The sequence below is a fragment of the Polyodon spathula genome, chromosome 14, assembly GCF_017654505.1.
Source record: "Polyodon spathula isolate WHYD16114869_AA chromosome 14, ASM1765450v1, whole genome shotgun sequence".
Taxonomy (NCBI): Eukaryota; Metazoa; Chordata; class Actinopteri; order Acipenseriformes; family Polyodontidae; genus Polyodon; species Polyodon spathula.
Window position 1 is genome coordinate 1,741,849 of NC_054547.1, and position 14,677 is coordinate 1,756,525.

Sequence of the window (14,677 nt, forward strand, 5' to 3'; positions counted from 1 at the left end):
TTAGACAAGGAATCTTCTCCCTTTTAAAGTAATAATATTGCTGTTAATTTCACGACTGGAGTAAACGCTCTGAAAGTGTGTCTCTGTAGGTCACATTACTGTTGGTGTTAACAAGATTTTACACTCGCTAGAAATAACCACTTTCTATACAGTGTTCTGTACAGTGTATCTTAAAAACAAATCTAGTTACTACATTGCCTCGGGGCACACCATGCTCCACAGGGAGCTGAAACAGGAAGATCAGAGCAAGGGACTTGTTAACAGTGTTTTTTTTAATGTTTGTTTTAGTACAGTAACATCCATCCTGCTTACTGTTGTGCTCAGCCTTCAGGAGCAGTCACTATTCACAAGGTAAGAGACAAGGCTAGGTGAATAAAGCTGTCCTACTGCTGGTTGATGGAGCTTGCAGTCTGCCTGTGTTTCCATTCACTCTATGCAAATCCACTGTCCACTCTGCTCGTATGTGGTTGGCTGCCTTTCTGATGTTCCAACTGACTGGATTCGACGCTCAGCTTAGTGTTTTAAAGGCAGGAGAGGAAGGGGAGGCAGTGTGTGTGTGTGAGAGAGTGACTAGAGTTCTCAAGTGTTGAGGTGCTTAGAAACATGAAACCATCAGAAAACCACAGCGCCTTGAAGGAAGAATAGCGGCTGGAGGAGTCCGGGCTGCCTTTGTCTGAACGCAGGCTAGCGCGATGCTCGCAGGATTCAAGCTCCCGGAAACTTTAAACTCTTCCATCCGTCGGGCTTCAGCAAGAGCTGGCTGTGCCTTCATCCTCATCCTCCCCTCAAACACTGAACATTTCCACGAAGCTCAGGCAGGCAGGCGTGGAGAGGGGGGAATGCTATTATTGCCAGAGCAGCTGCACATCTTGGCACCTTTGGAACGTGTGTTCCGGAAGGCTGAAGGGTCAGAGTGGAATTTATTTGTAACCGTGGTTTGTGGCAGCTTGAAGATTTGAAAATTAATTTCATCCAGACTTTGTTTTTCTGTTTTTGCTTTGTTTCCACTAATGCAGCTGCTGCCTTTCTCATTGGACGAACGAGTCACTGAAGGACAGAGAGCGTCGCAGCTAGTCTGTGTTTTTTAAAGTAGATACTCAACACTATAAAGGAAAGCTACTACTACTGCCTACTGCTTTTGGTGTGCTTAGCCCAGCTGTTGATTACTGTTGGATCTGGGTTTTCCATTGCCAGTTCAGTATAAGCTTTGGATTCTGGACCTGGATAGCTGCTTCACAGTGCCTTCATTTAAGGGAGACTTTACTGTTGGCTCTAGCTGTTATCGCACTGCCTGCTCTCTGCAGGTCCAGGCTGCGAAACAGCTCTTGAAATCATACAGGGAGCTGGTGTGCAGGGTTACAGTGGGGGGTGAAAAATCTAAAATTGGGGCTTTAATAATTTATATTCTTTTTTTCCATCACTCTGACTTGGATGAAATGGTAGAGCAAGGGGATATGAATTATGCAGTGTCTGGATTGTCCTGGAACATAAAGGGAACAAGTGCATATCCTTGAGAGAGAGAGAGAGAGAGAGAGAAAGAAAGAAATGAGCCTGTGACCCCCTCGTGATTGTCGACACATAAAAAGATCCAGCATTCTCTCCCTCCCTCCTCCACCGCCCCTTAAGCACTACCCTGGCAGTACAGCCCTCTCCACCGGCTTTAGATGAAGTCTGCCTTTAGACTGACTAACTCTGGCTGTCGACAGGAGCTTGTTATGATGAATACATGAGTGGAAGAAATCCGGAGTGGGCTGAGCTCACACTGCACATGTGTATCTGCTGCTGATGAAACTGGAGACCTGTGGGGGAGAGCTTCTTTTGGCACAGAAGGGCGATCGGCAAGAGGAGCTACAGAGTGGAAAAGCTCCTGCTCCCAATGTACAGGACAGTTTAGCGCTCTGTGTCTCTCTCTGCATCTCTCAGCCTTGGAGCGACTGCTACACCGCAGAAACAGATGGGACTAGGAGGCAGACGAAAGGAAATGATCCGATGGAGGGATTTCAGACAATGACTTGCCGAAACACAGAGCGAAACAAAAGAAACAAGGAAAGAAGACAAAACAGCTCCCTAACGTTACCCTGTATTGATAACTGTCTGTATTGAAATCTCATCTGAGAAGTTGTTTTACTTGGGAGAGATAAGTCTCGTCTACCTCCTACCGTTTACAGTTTGAGTAGGCAGACCTGCGGATAGATCTGTGTTTTATTCTGACATAGTGGCTGATGCCTCCCTTCTTTCCCTCTTGAGTGATGCCCCCGCAGCCCCTGGCACGCTGTTGCAAAGCCACTCTCTTCTGGCTCCACGGTAGATGACGGATGTCAGCTTGGCGCGTGCTTGTGTTTGTATCTGCCCCCTCCGTGGCATCAGGATAAGTTCCCAGGGACTTCCCGAGCAGGAGGGACCCAGATTTGTTTCGCAAGAGTGTGCTTTCTGTGCACGCTGCCGCTCTGACCAGTGAACATGGACGACTCAAGCATACTGCGAAGGAGAGGGCTTCAGGTAAGAAGAAACTCAAGCTGGGATATTGGTGCTTGTTTGAACTTGCTTTTAGTGTTTGCAGTAGCTGAATGGGAGGCTCATCTGTGTGCTAAAGGGCTGACAAATCCCAGCTCAGACCCTTCATTACAGCGAGACTCTGGGGAGGGGATGGAGGGCAGGGCATCGGGTCAGTTCTACTCTCTCTGCCTTTTTGTTTTAATAACACTAGTGTCTGAAGGCTTCAGTATAGTAAGTGCAGGTAACAAAAGTGTGCTTCCACAGTGCCTGAGCAACTGCTGCACTGTATATACAAATAACCTGCTGAGGTATGGCCTTTCCACATAGACCTCTTTGAGAGTCCTGGGTGTATGGTATTGTGTGGAAGTGCACTTCTATCCAGATACAGCATGGCTGATCAGCTCAGATCATTCGTTAGGCGAATGAAACCCAACATTTAAAAGTTAACAGGGAGCACAGAGGGTCCGTTTACTCCAAATTGTCTTTAGTATGTTTTTTACAGATAGTAGAAACGCAATAACATTACCAAGCCAGAAATAAACAACTCGGACATTGAATTTAGGTGCTTGTAGTGATTTAGTCTAAGATTGTTTATTACTGGTTTTAGAAATGTGTTAATTAAGTTTTGGAGTAAATAGCTTTAACTGTTTAGCTGCATGTAAAAGCGAGTGCGCCAGACAGCATGCAGACCTGAGCCCTGCTTAATTACTAACTGAAACAGGATGAGAAAAGCCTCTTGTTTGTTTTCACTTTCAGAAGTACATTTGTGAAAACCGAACGCGAGGAACCCTCACGGTTAACATGTAGCCGTCCCTTTTAGAATTTGCACTTGTAGGACGAGGTGGAAAAGCTGAAACATGTTAGACTGTTGCATTTACTTTTTTTAAATTTTTTTAATGGAAATAATACAGTATGAAGAGACTCTTCAATTTGCTCCGACACTAAGCAGATGTCCTGTGATGATGTTCTCGGAATCGGAACAGGAGGGGTTAAGGGCAGCCCTGCAGCCCTGTCCAGCCTGTGTGCAGTATAGGTGGGGGTATACTGTAGGGAGGGAGGGCACATTTCTGATTGGGAGCAGCAGGGAATCCACAGAGCACTTGTGTTGGGGGTGGAAGTCAGCAGCTATAGCTGTCTGTCTCTACTGTATACTAACCCCTGGGGCCATTCCCGTGGAGGCTGTTCCTAGTTAAGCATCTGCTATGTGTATTGGATACAGAAGCAAACCCAGCTTCTACCAACCAGCAGAATGCATGTCGGAGATGCTTTTAGTCGTTGTTTTTTTGTCAAGCCCTTATATATTATGTAGTAATTTTTCTTTTTTTTAGTTTTATTATAATTTTTTTCCCCCTCTGGGGCAAAACCCAACGCTATCATCACACAAGAGTGCTGTGTAAATAGAGAGACAGTGTAGTGAGGAGGGTGCAGGCAGTCAGTCCCTGGTGTTGTTTTATGTATTCATCTGTATATACCCTGCAGCAATGTGTTGCCTAAGGCTCTGCTTTGAAGTGGCTCTCCCATGCTCTCCCATGCAGCAATGGTCTGTAATACAGGATGCTCCTGCTCCAGCCACCGGCACTGGTGTTACTGCAGAGTACAGGTTTCTACAGGAGCAATTCTACAGTCAAGGCTTTTGAATAGAGTGGCCATTGATGCACAACCTCATTCAAGCTGGTAATTACTCAAACTGCTCACGTCAGAGTTCTCTTTGAATTAGATCAGCTAGTCTGTCAATGAAGAAAAGCTAACACGATGGCTTGTTATGAAAGCTACATTATAACTAAAATGGCTTTCGTCTGGCAGGCATAGTTCAAAAGATTCGGTGAGCAGTAAAATAAAATGAGACAGATGTTCTGTGCTTGTTCAGACAACATGCAGAGTTTCAGACGCTCATTCTGCAGTCGTTTCTGATGAAGAGAATCCTCCTACAAAATCACTTTTGAACATATTTGTATAATATCTGTTTCATTCCCTTGCAAAGTTGCATTAATTTAATCTAACCGTATGTACTGTACAGATCCGCAGTACACCGGAGCATTCAAATGTTAATGTGTTGGGATGATGCATGTGTTTGATGGGTCCTGTCCCCACCAGGCTTTCTTATTTACTGAAGTTATTAAAATTACATTATTTTTCAAAGACGTTGCTGCTTTGCGACATTGTAAAACACAGCGCCAGCCTTCTCGTATTGGAGTGTTTACCCCATGGCTGCTAAGGTGTGATGATAACTCAGTGTCTCATTATTCGCCAGGCTAAAAAAGCCCTGATTTATTTGGGAAAGGTTCTCTAGTTTCAAGACCCCTGATTGGACAGTGAGTGTTGTTTGTTCTCACAGTCTTTCATCCGGTATTGCAAATTCCTGTGCGATTTCGATAAACGAACGTCACCAAGATTCTCATTCGCAGCACGGTACACCGTGGCTCTGAATGAGTGGCTGATTGGAAATCGAGTTTACCCTAACGTAACTAAGCACTTGACACATAGCTACTGTATAACTCGCCACTACAAACCTTGCCCTGTGGTCTTGCAATCTCAAGGTTATAGCAGAGTGAAAAAGTAGAATTTCCATCATAAGTAAATAATTCCTGCACTTTATCTCTGTGTTTGTCATCTCCTGGAAGCTTTTTGTTTATTTTTACCCTGTTGGTTTGAAGCTGTGTTGCTACCTGAAAGGGGGAGGGGGTTCTGTGAAATTACTTTTCCTTTCCAATTAATCAAGTTCATGCTTTACAGGATAAAGGATTCATCGAGAAATGAATTACCAGGCACAGGGATTGGTTCCCCACATTATCAGATCTATCTCTGTCGGCATCTGGACATGCTTGGATAAGCAAAGTATTCATTAGCGCATGGCAGGGAGCTTGTGTGATAATGTTAGGCCTACGGAAAAACCACAGCAGCATTATTACCAACTTATCACAATAACGTTTTGCAAAGTAAATTGTGCAGGTCGCAGCTGAAATGATTCATTCATGGCAAATGATCTTTGTTAAAAACCTGTAATGTTGTAGGGTATTAAATGGCTATGCATAGCAATTAGTAAATATCTTTTAAAATATCCACTGGCTACTGCAAAAAATAAATGAACTGGTCACAAACAGTGCACTGGCTTTGTTTTTAAGTGTGACCATACAGCCAGTACATTTGTTTCAAAACACGTTACGGTGTCAAATCTTTTGAGAACTGTTGTGCGAGATTGAAGATGTCCATGCTTTTAGCCAGGTCAGTTGAAATTCACATAGCAGCTGATTAACTCTGTGGTCTGAGACCAGCCAGGGTTTTAAACACGCAATCCAAAAGCCTTTCTAAGCTGGTGCCGGCTTATTCTCACCTCGGGGCAGTGAGTCTGGATCCAAACCTTACAGGTGGACAGATGAGTCCCGTCTTTACAGTCGTTGCTTCCAGAGTCTGTGAAGGAACGCTGCTGGTGCTGAATCCCAGGTGATTAGGTCAGGTTGATTAGAACAGTGTTTACAGCAGCAGAGAGGCCAGCAAGGAGCGGCTTTGCAGAGTTAAAAGAAAGCTGCTCTATGAGTCTCAAAGGGACCTGCTGTCCACTAAGGGATAATAAAAACGCACCTGCGACACAGCGACATCTCTGCTCCGGGGATTGTAAGTGCGTCGGATTTACTTGCGGTAACTGGAATGGGTCTGCTTGTGACTGGCAGCTTGTGGTGGTGTTTTCCCTCACACACTGCGTGGCAAATGGCACATCCCTCAAAGGACTTTCAAGGCAGTGTTCTTTTCATCATATTGGATCATAAACCACTCCACAGCGAATGGGACATGTTCAACCCCAGCAAGGAAACCAGGGCGGTCTGAGTGCTGGGAGGGGGTAGCTAGACTCAGAGTCCAGCTCCCTTACTGCAGTAATGGACTCCAGGTTCCTGGGTGAGTTTTCTAGTTTGTTTTAAATCTGTTTTGTCACATGCAGTTTGCATAGTGTTATTTAATCATATCAATACATTTCCAGTTCCTCAGGGAGATCGGCACCTCTAAAGGATATTTTGCTGGTCTGTGTACCGAATGAATAAGCAAACATTAAACTGAAATGACTAAAGGATATCATCCATGCGTGTGCATCATAGAAATACAAAAATCTTTCAGAAAATTATTTATAAACCATTCCTTATCTATTATGAAAAAAAGATGATTTTAATCTCTACTGTGAATAACAGACACTTACACAAGAGCTGTTTTGAAAATACATAATGAACCCCTTAGGGGATGTGAACCTTAAAGGGTTCCCTCCTGGGGAGATATTACACTGAAACCTAAAGAAATCCATCTGGTACAAAACAAAGGAAAACATGCTACTTTTTAATGGTTTTCTTCTGCTTTCAACATTGGGTAATAAGCGATGTGTGAACGGCATCCTGCAGTGAGTGAAGCACAGCCCTTGACATTATGAATGTTGTGCTTGGCAGCGTGAGGGCGTCCATTCAATCCCTCACCTTGGGGAGAAAAAAAGACAATCCTTCAAGCAGTTAAGCATAATTTTCAGCCTACAGTCCTTTGTGTTCTCCCCCTGCTCTGTAAAACCTTGAGCATTTGTTTAACTAATTGACTGCTGAACGCGGTCCCGAGCTCATCCTTGAGTTGTGCTCCATTGTCTGTCTAACTAACCAGTGCAAAGCTGGCTAATGAGCCAAGTGAGGCAAGCTGTGTGTTTCGGAGATGATGCTGCACAGTTGCACTGGGCACAGTAAGCCGTTTGAGCTGAAGATCAGTACCCACGAGTTAGTGCTGCTGCAGAGGCGTTGATAGTTAAAATGTTGAAACGTTATCGAAGGTCTTGTCTTGTGTAACCAATTGGGTGTCCTGTTTTTTAAATTGTGGGTAGAATTGTGAATAACTGGAGAAGCATCATTCAGGAAAATTGTGTAGCAACAAGTAGGTACTATTTGTGGATTTCAAACAGTGTACACAAAAGCAAAATAATGTGTGTAGGTTATTATTATTTTAGGCCATTAAAAGGCATGCATCTGACTATGGAAATCTGGTAATAACTAGACTCGCTGCAGCAGCATAGAGGAGGGCATTTCTAAAGCTGGGATATTAAGGGATTTGTTGCATTCGGTTTCCTGTCACATGAGAGAGTTAAAACCCATTAACACAATAATGGGAACTGTTCTGTCTGTGTGTGTGGAGTTTGATTCAATTTAAATCCAGGATGGAAATCTCAGTAAGTCTTGGCATTCAAACATTTGGCAGCTAAACGCATGCTGCTGTGAATGCTGTGCTGTAACCACCAGGCAGGGTTCTCTACACTAAAGTGTGGCTTTCCTATGATTTACTCAAACGTATTTGAGGGGTGCAGTTTGTTGTTGTTGCAGTGTACTGCAAGCACTAATGGTGTTTCATGGCTAACTATACAGTAGCTGCCAACCAATGGCCAACTTACATTCCACCCATAACTATAAAACATTCAACAGGGCTACATTTAGAAATAGTGGGGATCGAAATAAGACTCCTAAGATGTAGCAGTTTGACCTATTCCAGGTTTTACTATGAGCTTGATTAGCCACAGTGTGTATGTAACAAGTTCAGGTGTGTCTCATTGAAATCATAGTAAACCAGCCATGGATCAAACTGCTAGGCAACAAGAGTTATTTCCATCTCTAAGTAATTAAATAATATTTATGTATTTATCTCTTGTCTTCCATTGTGTTCAATTAATACATTTTGACTTTGTCAGGTGCCTGGTGACAGCCAAGGTGTTGGGACTGTAGCTATGGCAGATAGGTCAGCAAGCAAGCAAGCCCTCGTTCTAGTTCTTTACAGAGCATGTTCCCAATCGTCTTGCTATTTATATATATAATGTGGAGCAGTTACCGAACTTGAATGCAGTGGCCTCTAATTAAATCACTGAGTGCACTTGCATATTCAGAAGTGCAGGAGAAAGACTGATTCAGGGCAGCCAGCCGACCCGATTCTGACAGCACTGTGACTGTTCTGCCGAGTCCAGATCGTCTTGCTGTGCCCCAACAGGAGAGCAGTCAAACAAGCTTTCTGCACATTGCTACTGTTTTAGTGCTTGTCACATGACACACGGTAAGTTGACAAAGGCTTCTTGTCAATGTTTAGATGACGGGGCACACGTAACACTGTTATAACATTGTAATAACTGGGTAACTACCAATGGGGTCTGCTGTTACATGGTAACTGCAGCTCTTGCAGAATACGTGTGTGCTTGCATGGGGATGGGCTGTAAAATGTTGGTACACCGAGCAGAACACCTGGGCAGTGCATTCCAATGAACAGCATTCTACAATCCCAAACATCTACAATGTATGTGTTCTACCAAATTATGTGTGAATAACTGTCTTAAAAAAGAACTGAAAGCATAGCAACCTATATTATTATTTTTGTATTCAGTGTTTTTTAAATGAAGTGGACTATAAATCCTTGTGGTGATTTATTTGGTGAAGTGGGGTGTGAGGGTGGGCACACGTTTTACTTCTTTATTTTTGTCCTGGTGTGGAGTTGTTACTATTCACATACCTACAGTAGATGTGCCCTTTGTTTTCTCATCTCCTGCTGTAATTGGTGGCAGATATGGGCCCTATGAGAGCCGTGCTGTGATGTGCATTGCAGGCACAGCAAGTAGGACTCTGCATTATTTGTCCTAGTTAGTTCTGTCCCGCATCAGGCAGGACATGAAGCGATTATCTAAGGAGCAGGTCTGGTCTTTGGTTCGGCTCCTCTTTTCACTGCACGCATATCCATCCAGAATCATCAGCCTTATTGTAGTCCCAATTCCCATATACTGCATTTACATGTAAACCTACACTGTCTGGCCACTTTATTAGGACCTGTCTACTTTAGTGGAATTGGCATTGCTCTGAACCACTTGGCGACGGACAGAAGAGGAAGAGACGGTTACACAGTCTTGTCACGTCTGAAATGTTAATGACTTGGTGGATTGTCGTCCCTTGAGACACCTTGTGGTCTATTCAAAGCTGTAATCAGGGCAGCCTAATAGTTGGGCTCTGAGTTTTGAGATGCTGGAGCTTTTCAGATGTGCTCAAAATCTGCTCTGCTGGAGCACCCTGTGTCTTCCAGTGACTCATGTAGCCGATTACACCTTCAATGATCACTGGAGAAAGAGGTGCCATTCTACAGAATTCAGTTCATTTGTTGCCTGGTGCAAAATGATACAGACTCTCATCACCTAGGTACTGTACAGAAACACCAGAACAGATTGGGGTAGTATCTGATGCATCCCCCAAGCAATGGATACAAGCAGCCGTACAGTGAATTCCTGTAGTTGGTTTATTAACCTTAGCCCCGCCCTCCAACCACTCTGCTGTACTCCCCACACTGACTGTGGGCATGCTCCATGTCAGTGAATTAGCTGTGGGAGATGACATCAGCTGGTATCCTTTGGAAGAGCAGGTGAATATGAGGTCATGCTGAAACTGACAGGCAGCGGAACGTGGGAGAGATTGAACAGCAGTGTTGATTCCATTAGGTTAAGTAAGACTGCAGTGCTGTAGCTGGGACTGCATGGATAAAATCAGGAAATAATGGAAATAAAATGGTGTAGGGTAAACCCTGGGTGCTGAATTTGTATTGGGAATTCAGTATGTGAAAACCCAATAGTTAATCTGTAGGACAACTAAGCATTTCCCAGGAATGGAAATATGATTCCCATTGCATAGCAGTTTGATCCATTCCTGTTTTTACTATGAGTTTAATAAGACACACCTGACCTCTGTGGTGACAGGAGACTCACAATTATCCTGAGTAATGGGTGGTGGAAAACGCTATATATGGGTTAGAGCAATATGGGTGTATTTAGGAAATCAATACGCTGAAAAGCTGCGCCGTTTCAGTTTTAATCGTCGGCTCTAGACAGGGTTGGAGAGTAGGGTTCTGGTTTTGCATACCACAACTATATGGCAAGTCTGAATAAGGGAAGAATTAGACTCGGTGGGAGTGCTCTGTGCTTCATACCTAATCTCACCAGTCAATAAGGGTTCTGTTTAAAAAGTAGCCACAGATACCCATGCTTATAATTGATTATAAAAACAATAGGTACAAAAGCTACAGTGTGTGTATACAATGCTGGGTAATGTATTGTATTGTATTGTAGGAGGTGTGTTTCAGTGTGTTGTGATACAGGATTCAAAGCGCTAATTACAGTAGGTCCTTGTAGACCCTCCTGTTCCTCTCCCCGTGACAGGAACGTTGCAGTGAAGCGGGGGCGGGGGGCGACTGTTTCATTATCCGGCAATAACAATGTCAATGAAGCATAAAAAATGAATTATCACTGCTAATTTTAATTAGCACTTGAAAATGTAACACATTGTAATTATGCAGAACTTCTCTGAAATGGACAGATCACTCTGAATTGTCTCTACTCCGAGAAGCACAATACTTGCACAATGCTGAATGTGAGTATTCTTCTGCTTCATTAATGGCACAATAGCTGTGTAATTAACACATCATTTGGGCAAGGGAGTGCATACATAACATGGTCTGATGATTACTGCACTTCAGTGCTGAGCATAAACCAACAGCTAAACAGATTTAGCAGAACAGTATGCTCTTTAAAGAGAGAGGGTGACGGAATGCAATAAGGTTTAGGCTGATTTTGTCTCCTCTTAACCCATTAAGTACCATGTCATTTTATATCTTCTAAATCAATACGTTACCAGTCTAAATGTTTTCCATCTTTTAGAAGTATGAAATGACAGACATATTTGCAACATATATTCTCAGAGTCCTATTTTGAGGAATTTCAAGTTAGACGTGTTACCCTAATCAAACTGGTGAAATTTCACACCGGCTATGAAGCTCAACACATAGAAAATGTAGCTAGGAGACATATCAAGAAATTGAACCTTTTTAGGCTTCAGTTTTTTTATTTTATATTAGGGCATCATAAAAGCACCTGGAGGGCTTTATTTGCAGAATTAAGTTATAGTTAGACCTAAGTTTTGCGGTTAGCAAAATTAGAGTAAGTAATCATAACAAAATAGTTTCAAGAGAACATTTTAAATAACAGGTAGATGCCAGATAAAAATGCTCCAAAAAATGACAAAGTATGGCGCTTAATGGGTTAAAGATGTTCATTTTTCACAGCCCCTTCCATCAGTGAGGAAGATGCGCCCTGCCCAAGGCAGGCAGATCCTCTTTCGTTTCTATTGATTTTTTGTGCCAGCTTGCAGCACACATAGTGTTCTGATGGAATCAAAACTGGCACAATGAGCTTCAATCATGTGTGTGCCCCCACTGGCACGTGTTAGACAAACACCTGTCAGTAAGCAACATTTCATTATTTCACAATAAATGGCTTGTTTCTCCTGTAGCTAAATTTAAAGGAACAGTGTTGAAAAAACCATGTAATAAATGATATTCCATGTGGATGTATTTCATTATTGTTACTACTGTATCTCCTGGGACTTCATGATTATGAATAACACATGATCTAATAAAATGTAATGTAATGTATGTCATTGATTAATAAAGCAGTGGTGGGGTGTCTGCATTTCCAGCGGATATCCAGAATGTGCTGCAGCTGGTTGAGATGCAGAATGCGCTGCAGCTGGTTCTGCATTGTGGGTTGATGCTGCTTGAGATGCAGAATGCGCTGCAGCTGGTTCTGCTCTGTGGGTTTGTTGTTGCTTCAGGATACTGCAGTCCATAATTAGCGCTCTGATGTAAATGGCACAAGTTTACTGAGGACTGTACTGCATATTGTTTTAGTGGGCATTTGCATTCTAATAGGTTATACTGACGCTGTGAGCGCTACAGTCTGTATTTCTCAGTAAATATTTCTTGACATCTTTATGAAAGGCTGAAGTCAGTTTCCTAAATGATCCTTCTGTTTTACAGTTCTCAATGCTTGTGATCTCACCGTATTCAATCGTACAGCTGTGCAACAGCAGGGATTGAAATGAGACTCCTGTTGCGTAATAGTTTCACCCATTCCAGGTTTTATTAGGAGCTTGATTAGCCACAGTGTATAGGTAACACGCTCAGGTGTGTCTTATTAAATTCATAGCAAAACCAGAAGTGGATCACACTGCTATGCAATGAGAGTGTTGTTCCCACCCCTCTCCCGATCTGGAATCCCTATCGAAGAAAGTGGAACAGTCCATTCCACTGTGGTATAATGTATCCTATACGATTCTGCTAACAAACCTTTGCAGAATCGGATGCTGTCACAACAGTAGGTTTGATGTGAATGAATTGGAAGCAGTCCGAACAGTAAAGGCATCACCATGAGCTACAGTACACAGTGCAGTAACTGTCCGCCCTGCCCGGACTTTGTGCTCTAGTGCCACAGCTTGCTCTCCAGCTGATGAACTGGATTAGATCTCAGCGCAGTGATGTGGGGCATGGACAGTGCCAGCAGACTGACGCAGTGCCACAGATGGTGCCTTGTCCTTGAAATAGTGTTTTAATAACTGAAATTTAGGATTTCATGCACAAGTAAGCATAGATATGTCAGATTCCTTTTCTTCCTGTCATAGATTTCTATAAATCTACAGTGTTGGACTCTTAACAAGCTCGGAGCTCTGGACCGTATGTTTATTTTAAAGTGAAAAATAAATGAAAGGGAAAAAAAAAGACCCTGTTAATTTCTCTCTCCTGAGCGATTGCTGTCGTGATAGATATCTGCTTGTTAGCACAGCGCCATCCTCTCCCTGTCACTTTTGGACAGGCTGAATTAAGTTTGTGAGGTCTGTAACATCTAACTTCCAGGCACATCAGTCATTCTGTAATAAACTTGGTGAAAGGCTTGCTCTGTTTGTCTTGCACTGTCTGGGTTTTTAAATATTTATTTGCCTATGACAAATCCGAAATATAGATTTATCAATACAAAAAAAAAAAAAAAGAAAATACCCACTTGCTAGGATGCATACAGAAGCAATATAGGATAGCTTCCAAGGAGCAGGGTGCTGATGTCATTGCAGGTAATACTTAACTGACTGTTGCATTGCATCATGGCTGTTGCAGGATGATGTCACTGCATTGCATAATGAGCAAGAGTGCTGCAGCTGGAGGTGACGTGTTCATCCAGCAACTAGAAGACAAGGTTCTCAAAATTACCTTGTATAATAATTACAGTATTTGCCTCAAGTGGAGACTACCTGCTGTACAGTCAGAAGATTACTGCCTCAGTTCAAGTCAAATCAGTCCATCAGTTTGGCTAGATTCAGATCTTGTACAGCGCTGTTTGCTTGATTGTCCTGGTTTAAGCTTGTCTGACTCAATTTCCCATCTCCTTAATTAAATTGCCCTGCACTTTGGCATGCTGTCATGCTGGATAGATGTATCCATTGTGCGGATTGCTTCTTGCTGCTCGGGTCCAGCCTGTCACTCAGGCTAATTTCATTTTCTTTCCTCTTAAAATTAATTTACGGCAGGGTTCACGAGATTGTGCAGGGCGAAATCCGTCCCAGAAGACAGGCACCCCTCCTCCCCGGAGACTCTGGCAGTAACACAGAGTGATGTGTGATTATCTTAAATAACAAGCCCCTCCGTACGTAATGCAATCAGTCTGGAAGGGATCTGTTCTAATTAGAAAACACAGTCTGGTATTAGATATGGGACGAGACACATTCCTCTTCCAGATTCAATCTGTAGTCGTGCATGTGTTTCGTGCTTGTCCTTGTTGTCGATGCAGCGGACACAAGTTCAATTGCACAGTGTATTGTGTAGCCTTCAGTATGGACAGTCACATATGAGCATAGGTACATGTGAGCTTTATCCAGTAATGCCCCAGGTCTCTAATCTGGGATCTATAGACTCTGAAGATGTTGCTGTTACATTGAAGCTTTGCCTTCCATTCTCTGTGTCGTGTCCCCCCCCCAAGCGGACAGGGCATCCAGATCTTTCGCAGGTACAGTAGTCTTCAGTGAAAGCAGCACTCTGACTTCTGCATGTGTGCAGCAGGCGGTTCAGTGCAACTGCTTGCTTGTTATAGGAGTAGATAAAAAGGAGCTTAAGATTTCAATCAGTTCTTAATTACAACACATAAACACACCTGCCTGAACATTAGTGTTAGGGGTAGGACCATAGAAGGATTGCATTTAGGGCAATTCATTGTATTTTTGACCATTCGATATTGTTGAAAACATATTGCCTTCAGAGTGTCAGCAGCAATCTCACTCTCCATCAAAACGTTCACTGTGTCAGAGGCCGTTATGAAAGCTGAGCACACAGG

The 14,677-nt window shown here is 43.1% G+C and overlaps 1 protein-coding gene across 15 annotated transcripts in view; it reads left to right on the forward strand.

Moving 5' to 3' along the window:
• LOC121327396 (microtubule-associated serine/threonine-protein kinase 2-like) overlaps positions 1–14,677 on the forward strand; it is a 111,555-nt gene that overhangs the window by 42,686 nt on the left and 54,192 nt on the right. Inside the window, exon 1 of one of the 15 annotated variants that reach the window (XM_041271436.1) lies at positions 1,452–2,499. The exons of the other annotated variants lie outside the window; for them this stretch is intronic. Within the exon in view, the coding sequence (XP_041127370.1) occupies positions 2,461–2,499 (39 nt within the window). The 5' untranslated portion in view covers positions 1,452–2,460. Of the gene's footprint in view, positions 1–1,451; positions 2,500–14,677 lie in introns of those variants that run through there. 15 annotated transcript variants of the gene reach the window in all.